General features: G+C 34.6%; 1 protein-coding gene across 1 annotated transcript; it reads right to left on the bottom strand.

Moving 5' to 3' along the window:
* Positions 1–300: 300 nt before the first annotated feature.
* Positions 301–9,798, bottom strand: TTC6 (tetratricopeptide repeat domain 6). The gene is given in 8 exon segments (XM_065747509.1): positions 301–434; positions 1,755–1,916; positions 1,919–1,976; positions 3,824–3,994; positions 4,188–4,340; positions 8,270–8,430; positions 9,195–9,280; positions 9,720–9,798. Coding segments are annotated over 7 exon segments (912 nt in total). The 5' UTR covers positions 9,268–9,280; positions 9,720–9,798.
* Positions 9,799–10,334: the final 536 nt, after the last annotated feature.

Consider the following 10,334-nt stretch of genomic DNA (forward strand, 5'->3'; position numbering starts at 1 on the left):
CATGCATTTCTTATCCTTCTGTCACAAGTATCTTTCAAGCTTTTTGTTCATAATTACTACCTCTTTCATTTACCAAATAAATCAATCATTTTTCAACACTAAGAAATAAAGAAGAATTTATAACTCATAACAATTACATATGGCATTCTGATCTCATAACTCTGGCTAGTTCAGGGCTGAAACAAAGTAATTATATTACTTAGGAAAATACATGTATAAAATATATTAAAATAAAGACATTTCTTGAATGTTGGACTTTAATTAAATTGTGAGAAATCTGTAAATAGAATCAATATATTTTCACATGTAACCAGTCTGTTCCTTTATGCTGATTGCTTGCTTGTAGTCTACAGCTTCTCTACTGAAACCCAGTTTAGCACGAATATCAGCTCTAAGTCTGTACATCATGGCATCATTAGGCTGAATTGACAAAGCTGTAAAAATCAGGTAAAGTAATAGGTAAAGATAACCACAGAATTAGTGATAGGTAATAGGTAAAGATAACCACAGAATTTCAAGGGTTAGTAGGGAACTCAAGAAATCAAGTCCAAATCCCCAGTTAATGCAGGCAAAAAAGTGTTGTCTAAAGGTTTGTCTGTGTTTTAATTCCTATTCAAGAAAATTTTCATAAGAGAAAACATTACCCACACTAGTGTTACATGGAAGAAATTCTTTACTGTGAGGGTTCTTTCCTAGTATCTAGTCTAAACTTATCCTCTTCCACTTTAAAACCATTTCCCCTTCTCCTGTCACTACACGCCCTTATAAGATGCCCCTCCCCAGCTTTCCTGTAGGTCCTCTTCAGGTGCTGGAAGGGCAATGTAAGGCCCCCTCAGAGGCTTCTCCTCTCCAGGCTGAAGAGCCCCGGTGCTTTCAACCTGTCCTCATAGGGAAGGCGCTCTAGCCCACTGATAATTTCCATGGCCCTCCCCTGGATCCACTCCAACAGCACCATGTCCTTGTGCTGGGGGCCCCAGAGCTGTATGCAGTACTCCAGGGGGAGTCCCATGAGAGAAGAATAGAGGAGCAGAGTCACCTCCCTTCACCATGCCTCTCTTGATGCAACCCAGGATGCAGTTGGCACTCCGGGCTGCAAGCACACTTCGACAGTTCACATTGAATCTTTCATCAACCAACACCCACAAATCCTTCTTCCGAGGGCTGCTCTCAAGCTATTTTCCACCCAATCTGTATCTGTGCTTCAGATTGCCCTGACATAGGTGCAGGACCTTGATAAAAGCACGATTCAGCTCCTCTTCTCTATGAACTATGCTATTATTCCCCCACAAAAGCTCAGGGGAGAATAACACCATTTCAAAACCTGTTCTAGAATAAGCACACAATAATTTTCTTGCTAATACATGAAATATGCTACATGAAACCCTTTTTCATGCCACCTAAATTTCATACAGCATACAAAAATCTTGATATGTACAGTATTTTCCTGCACTTCTTGCAGCAATTTTGTTCCAAACAGAGTTCTGTTCAGCTGCTATGACACAATATGAAACAGCTTTTCCATCTAATCTACATATTTTAGTTATAATAATGGAAGAAAGACTGAAATTAATCAGTCTTCCTCTTTTCAGTCACATTATAATATCAGATCAAATTGGTTAGAAAGTGTTAGCAAAAATACACACAGTTACTGAGTTATTAAAAATAAAACCAACTGCTTATCATACTTCTTAGTATGCTGCTGTAGGTAAAAAAAAGTAGGTAAACTTTTTTTTACAGGAGGTAAAAAAGATTACCTGCTGAAATGTCTTTCTCAGCTAGATCGTATTGCTTTAATGCATTATAGAAATTTGCCCTGTTAAGATACAATGCTGCAGAGAATGGACAGAGGCAAACTGCCTTCTCAAAGTCTCCTTTTGCCTCTTCAAAAATTTTTAATATTGTATTTGTAACAGCATGATAATAGCAGATTCATTTCTTGGTTCAAGTTTTAATACTTCTGAATAATAGCAACAGGCCTATAAAAAACATGAATTGGAGATAAAAGACTGGGTAAACATTCCTCAAATTTCAATATTCTGTTTAGCATTCTCTGTGCATAGAAGAGAGGCACACACAGCACCCACATGGCCAGAACAGCTGGCCCCAACTGTTCAAAGTTATATTTCACACCATGGTTGACATAGTGGTGATGAGTTGATGGTTGGACTAGATTATCTTAGTGGTCTTTTCCAACTTCAATAATTCTATAAGAGACTGAGCTCAGCAATAAAGTCTGGGAGAAAGAAGTCTAAATTTATCCCCTCCCACCTTATGGCATCTGTCTTGTCAAGTAACCATTATATACAATGAAAGACAGCTTCTCTGAAAAAAGTTAAACATCTGCACACTGATGGGAAGTAGTGAATGAATTCCTTGTTTTGCTTTGTTTGTATGCACAGCCTTTGCTTTATGTATTAAACTGTCTTTAACTCACAAGTTTTCTCACTTTTACGCTTTCAATTCTCTTCCCCATCACACATGTGGGGACAGAGTGAATGACTACATGGAGCATAGCTGCCTAACAGAGTTAACCCACAACATTCAATACGGGACCAATAACCACCCAGACAGACTTTGGGAAAAGGTACAGTTGGCTTTGCTGAATTATAATCACAGCACAGAAGAAATGAACCACACTCTTGGGATCATTTGAATTAACATACAAAGTAGTTTACAGTCCAACTCTTTTCTTGAACTTTCTCCATTAAGAAACATCTTCTGGGTGACAGAGTAAGAAATCACAGAAATATAGGAAAGATTAAGAACAGCCTTTGCAGGCCCAGTCTTGGCAAATGATTCCAGTTGCAGATAACAAGTACAAGATCACAGGAGAAGCCATATGCAGGCTACTGGCCTTGTAATCTTAAGGAATTTATGACCCAAGTCTAACTAATTCCCAAGAGCAAGAAGTCTAACTCAGAGAAATAAGAACATTAAATTGCTTTCTGACATAACTGATTTCTTGTGCTGTATGAAGTACAATCTCAGTTTAAAACCACATATCATATATAGTACAGACTTGACAAATTTCTCAACATGTGAATTGCAAGTTGAAGTGTTTACAGATGAAGTAATCCCCTACTAGAATTGCAAGTAGATCAAAGGTACTGAAGCATCTTTACTGTTTCTGCATTCCCACAGCTGCTGGACCATAAAGTTCTAATTAAAAGCCTAACTATGCCCATGAAATGTGACAGAAAACATGACAGGAAATCAAAAGGGGTAAAAATAAAATTAAAAAAGATCAGTATAGGTCCCTCCTCACAGAGAGGAAATGGTTCTTGCCTTTAATTTTGAATACTTTCAAAAGGAATTTAAAATATTTCCTCTTTATGTGGAAGATGCATACTGTATTTTAGCAGAATTAGGTGATTTAAAGTTCTAAAGTTACCGTAGTAACAAATGTAAGATCTGACTTCTTGATCAAAGCCCATCAGCAGAAAATTCTTTTAATTTTTCTTCTAAGTGCTATGGTGAACCTGGGCAAATTATTTAACAGCAATTAGGTTTGAGGGAGCTTACTTAACATCAGTGAGATTTTGGTACTATGCTTCATTACAAATTTTTGTGATGAGCACCTTAACTGTCATGAATCTCATTAAATATTGACACTACAATATATAGTAATAAGCAATTTCCATGGTATTAATTACTATAGTTTAATTAATCTCCTGTTAGAGGTTCATAAAAAATCGATGCAAAAAAAAATTTCAAGTTAAGCATATTAGAAGACATCTTTGTACCTACAGTATTTATTCACGAGTAAAAGAAAAAAAGTGTCCTTAAGATGGCATAGAGATAGTTTAAAATTCTGAAGACTTACCTGTGAAAACTGATGGTTATGGAAGTAAATATTTGCTGCACTGAAATAAGCTAATGCATACTTGGGGTCAACAGAAATTGCTTGTTGATAGTCCTTCATGGCATAGGATAAATATCCCATTAACTGATTGATGACACCCCGATTTGTTAGCAGTGGAGCAGTTGTAGTGAGCTAAAAAGAAATAGCAGAGGCACTCTTATTCAGGGAAAATTTACACTTGTGTAATAGTTTATTTTTCAAAAATACATTTCTTTAAAATAGAATAGCATTTTCTAATCCAAAAGATCAATTTTTCATATATAGTATTGGTTGGCTTCATAGAAGCAGTTTAATCTTAGTAAAACTACTTTAACCTAAGACCCACCTTTAACGCAGCATTTGTGTCTTGAAGTGCAGAAAACATTTCACCCATTTGAAGAGAGACCGAAGCTCGTCCTTCATACGCAGCGTCACATTTTGAATCAATAGCAATGACAGCTGTTAATTGGGTCCAAACACTCTGAAGCTTTCCAAGAGCCTAAAATGAATTGCAATAGGCCTACAATAAGAAACCTAAAAAAAAAAAAAACATCAAAAAGCCTACTAATAGTCAAGCTTACGAAAAAAACAGTAGAATATGGAAGCATGCATCTATTTACAAATACAGTTACGTAAATTACAGGAAAAAAAAAGAACTAAAAGATTTTATTAATTACACAGAACTCATTGTCTTTATAACTATGCAATATATCAGCCACAAATGTTTTACCTGAAAGTATTTCCTTTTTTTTTTTTATCATAGATTAACAGAATAGTTGCAGTAGGAAGGCATCTCTAAGAATTGTCTATTCCAACTCTCTGTTGAAAGAAGGATCATCTAGAGCAGGTCACTCAGCACCATGTCCAGCTGGTTTTTGAACTCCAAGGATGGAGATTTCACAATCTGTGTGTAATTGCTCTCAGTCTTTGACCACCCTCACAGTAAGAATAATAATGATAATCTAATTTTTCTATGAATTTATTGTATTTTAGTTATTGCCCTTTGATTCTTGTTCTATCACTGGGCATACTTAAGAAAACCTGGCTTCTTTTTCCTCTGTGCTCCTCCATTATGTATTCATAAACATTGTTAAAAATCCCCCTTTATACATTCAGATCTCCCTTTCCCCATAGCAATATACATGGGCTAATTATGTAAAGGTGGAAAGCTAAGTATCTAGTTCCCCATATCAAAATACTCACACACTTGTATGTTTAAGTCCTAAAGGTATGATGAGGCTAAACAAAATGCATTTAATGAGATTTAGGCTTCTTTGAAATTAAGCACCTTCCATTATGTGAACTTCCTGGGTTTCCTCCTGCATCTGAGATATTCAGTTAATACCTATGTAGTCCCTAAAAGTTTTTTCTTGCATAGTATTTCACAGAGCACTGGGAAACCATTAGTCATCAACTGCACTGGTAAATCTGTGAGGTAAAAGGAATTTGTGGTACCTGTACAAAAAGATCTGACTCAAGCCACTGACATTAGTCCCCCAGCTACACTGGTAAAAATAACTCCCAGAAAGATTCACAGCCATTCAAGACATTTCAGGTAAGTGGATACAAAAAAAAAACCCCAAAAAACTGTAGGAATTAGACATGGAGAAAGGAAAACTGTAAAGTCATATCTTATACCCTCTTGCTAATATAGAATTACATTTTCTATGTTATTAAGTATTTTTCAGTGATCATCATACATAAGCTCTTTTCCAAGAGATATCAGAAGACCTGCTAACACACTATTGGATAATTGGACCAGATAAAAAAAGAAAATCACTGTAAAACAATCTTTTTTGCCACTTCTTAAATCTGTAAACAGCTCATACACACAGAATATACAAGTGATTAATGTCCATTTATCAGATAAACAAATATGCAAATCAAAGGTAAGGTTACTTGCTATTTCATTAAGTATATATAACATATATAACAAAATAACAACAGAATTGCTACAAGATACAGTTCCAACACATTTATAATCACTGATTCTTTTCTTAAATTAGCTACTACAATTTTGAGTCTGTTTTTCAATTGCCTTTTTTAAATTTGCATTCACTATATAAAATATATTTTTTTTTGTTCATCCTGCTGGTTCTGATCCATTTCCCAGTGTCCTTTTACTCTAATTGTCTTTTCTGAACTATACCAACCAATTTCATCCTGAAGCATGAATCCAATCATGCAATGTTTCTATTTATTTCTACATAAAGTTTAAGGTCTACCAATTGTGAAGAATTTCTGGCATGCACTTCCTGCAGGACATTTATGGGTTACTGGAATGGGATTCATACTTGCAAACAGAACGCAAAGAAAGAATAAGAAATATTACTCATTACTCTATTTTTAGAATGCTTATGTTGACAAAAAATATATCTATATTACTTTTAAGGCACACAAAATAAAATTTTCTAAAACTTGCAAACTATTTAGAATTCAAAATTTAAAACCTCACCTACTTGAAAGAGTAATTTTTAATACTTAGCCTACTACTTCAAAACCAGGAGGAGTTCTACAGAATGAGAGAAATAAATGTCTTACACAATGCAAATGACTTTGAGATCTGACCCTTCCTCTCTCTCAACAGTCATCTACACATACACAGAAGAAGAGAAGCTCACTCAGTCAGATCCCTCACCACCTACTCAGGATTCTGCAATGAATCAGTACTCATTTAGATCCAAAATAAAGTTTTGTTTGACTTGTCATTTACAAAAGCAAGTTTCTCATTTATCGAATTTCATAAAAATTAACTGCAGCTGTATAAAATTGCAAAACTAGAGCAGCCTTTTATTTACATTTATTGCCCAGTTTGATATTAGAAGTTGAGCAAACCTTACATATTTTAGAAATAATAACCTGGTAAATTTGTTTCTATGTAAGCACTGACAAAGAAATTTGTGTCACTTCTTATCATATCAGAATATGAATTATTATCATACATTAAAAAAAATCAGACATTAACACTGAAAAAAAATTATTCACAAACTTGCAAGACAATCTGATGTACATCGTAAGTTAAAAAATTAAGGCAGTGAAGGCTGCTGAAAATACTTAAGTTATTCACTTGGTTATCATTTTTGTTTGCAGACACTAGAGACAAAGGCTAATGCATTATCTATAACTAATACCAACCTCTAATAAATTTATTTGCTCCATGTAACACAGGCCCATAAGATAATACATTTCTGCAGCCTCAAATGTAGGTCAAATATAGGAGGCAGGATTTTCTCTGAGGTCATCAGGAGATTTACAGCTTGTTTAAAACTTCCCACAGCATCCTGCAATACAGTAAATATTTAGAATTTTAAAATACTTCCGTGACATTTGCAAGACTTGTTAGTCATTTTCCATTCTTTTTATGTTTTAGTTTTTGAAACAAATGTAAAAATGACAACTATTGAGTTCCTTGATGTTGCTGGAGCAGCATTGCCTGATGTCTGGTCATTTACTCATAACAGAAGAGTTGCCTAATTCCTGTCCAGCAGTAAGACAGTTCCCCCTTCCTGGGACCAGTACTCTGAGAAATCGGGGCAGGACACTAACACACATCCTCTTCACTGTGACAACTGAAAAGGGTTGGATCAGATGGTACTAACGATTGCCATCTTTCACTTCACTCTTTCAAATACAGTGAAAATAATATTGCCCCATTATGATTTGATATTAACAGAACACAAGCTTAACAATAAAATATGAACATGTCAAGACTTTTCAATTGATAAAAGCCCAGGGAGCAGGAGTATGGTTTTTGCACAGTATATACCTGACATTCATTTTAAAAATGCACAAAAACAAACCTAAGATGAAGCAGAAGGACCACACACATCAAATAGAGAAGTCAATACATAGGTAGACTGAAGTTATTCTTGATTTACCTGTTGCTTTCTGCTGTTAGGGAAACAAGACTCTGTACATTTTGTATAAGTAAATAGGACTCTAGAGAAAGAAATCACATATCCGTACCACTGATTTCAACAATTCTGCAGGCCTCATGCATTAGCTAACTGCATGAGCCAGAAAGTGACAGTATTAGTTAAGTCATATGACATAAGTACTCAAAAAGTTGAGAAAATACTTGCAGTGATATATATTCACTTCATGTACATGAATGAAATATTTATACCGTATATAATTAGAAAAAGAATACTAGATATTTTGCAGAAAGAAAAATTGCTACATACAGTTACAGACATAGGTCAGTTGTATTTTTTAATTACTTTTTCCCAACAAAAATGTGTTAAGATTCAGATTTCCTAAGTTATGCAGAATTGCAGTTTTGCTAATGTTGAAAAGCCTTACACAGGTCATCTTAAATTTTAAGCAGTGAGTTTTACCTATATACTAAGAGATACCATAGAATACTAAAAGAATTAAGAGGTAACATTGTCTTGCTTGACATAGATGTATACAGTAGATGTTTCTAACCTCTGTTTTCCCAGCTTTCATTTGTATTTTTCCTAAGAGGACAAACACTGAAGGTTCAGGGTGACTTGTAGCAGCTTCATGTAAGCACTCCATGGCTTTACTGTGATTTTGACAAAATGACTGAATAAGTGCATGCTGAACAGGCTGAGCCTTAAAGGACTCTGGAAGAAAACCACCACAGAAAGTGGTAGTCTTTCACTTCAACATGTCTTTTCCAGTATAAGAGCTCTTGAAATTGTTTGCAAATTTCAAGATACTGTTAAAATATCTTGTTTCAAAAAATCCAAACAAAAACTCCACATAAAAATCTCAAGTTGAACAATTAATTATCAATGGCTAAACATCCACAAACCCTCCTCACCCCACACCTAAGACATCTATACTATGAAGTATCACCATATGCTTGCAGTGTTTTTATATTCTTATACTCTGTGCACCCACTCTTCATCCCTACCAGAGACAGATAATTCATCTTGCACAGAATAGGTATTCATATGTATTCATGAATACCTTAAGGATGCACTGAACACTGCCATTTTATGCTCATCACATAACAAGGAACTTCTATACTGCAACATTTTTACTGTTCAAATGTGTTGCAAAGGTTCAGACCTGGAGCTATTTAGTATTTTATTAGGAAGGACTGTATCAAATACAGTACAGAATCCTTACTAAATATTTCTTTAAAGCATAAGTTACCAAAACTGAAAGGAAGAAGAAACCACCACAGAAAAAAATTAATCTGAAATCACAAGTGGTAATCAGCCAATAATGCACACTTACCACCTTTAAACATTATCCTATATTTTAGCTGATTCATGGTAACTAACCTACTGGAATGCTTGACTTTTTATTTATTTATTTTTTACATAAACTCAATTCCTTGATTAGAGATTGCGCAACAACACAGGCAAATTGACATTACCTTCATTCCCTTCATTCATTTTTGCAAGTTGGTGAATACAAAATCTTTCCAGCTCATATTTCTTCAACAACATTAAATACTGTCCCCTGTAAGGAAATATTATTTGGGTACAATTAGTAAAGCTCTTCCCAGGTATTTCTGCCAAAATACAAATGCTGCTGCAATTTATTTTCTTTTGTATAAAAGGAAAAAAAATGAAAAATAATGCATTCTAATAACACTTTCAATTATTTCTCATTTTTATGTCCACCAGAATATCCAATTTAAAATTTTTCTCTAACATAAAAGCCCCAAGAAAAAAATATGCTTACTTCTTCATAAATTGTAGGAATTACAAAACCACATTTCCTTTGAGATTAATAGAATTATACAGATATAAAATTCCTAAGGTTTTGTAAGAAGAATACATTTCTAACCTACTGAGAGCAGAGTTCAAAGCATGTGAAGTGTCCACCAAAATATTTCCAGCAGGAAATGCTGTTGAGAGTACCATACATGTGAAGACTTCACTAGACACTTTCCTACCTTAGTATCCGTAGCTCTGCCTTATCTGGATAAAGATCAATGGCCCAATTTATATCTTTCACAGCATTTGATAAGTTATAAATCTGTAATTTAAAGCAAACAGAGAACCACTATTTAGTTGTTATAATAAACACATTTGGAGACAATTATTTCTGTAAATGTGGTCCTAAAGGATACAATACCTACATAGTAACTCATGAGGCACATGCCCTCTAAACAAGAGCTCGACACTTTAATTGAAAGGTCTGAACCACACCACCTACAGATTTCCATACCCTCCCACAGGGAAGATTTGAACAGCAAACATTTTCTTTACTTTTCTAAAATCCAAATAAGATTCTGGACTACTGGGAAGAAGAATAGGTAATGAATTCCACATGCACATATGTCCTGATTAATTTTAAATGAAATTATTACAGCAATGAATTTTAAAGTTTGTGTTTGCAGTCCCATTTGTTTTTTTTTCAGTTGGAGAGGAGAAATGGCAGGAATCATTGCAGTGAAGATCCCAAGAACTAACCCATATGGATGGCTAGCTGCCAACTGGAACTGTCAAAGAATACTGATAGACTGCACATACTAATCTTAGTTTAGCTGCTCTACATATTTTAATTA

Source organism: Cyrtonyx montezumae, unplaced genomic scaffold, assembly GCF_038088225.1.
Source record: "Cyrtonyx montezumae isolate F1298 unplaced genomic scaffold, pur_monq_1.0 scaffold_10, whole genome shotgun sequence".
In the NCBI taxonomy this organism is placed as follows: domain Eukaryota; kingdom Metazoa; phylum Chordata; class Aves; order Galliformes; family Odontophoridae; genus Cyrtonyx; species Cyrtonyx montezumae.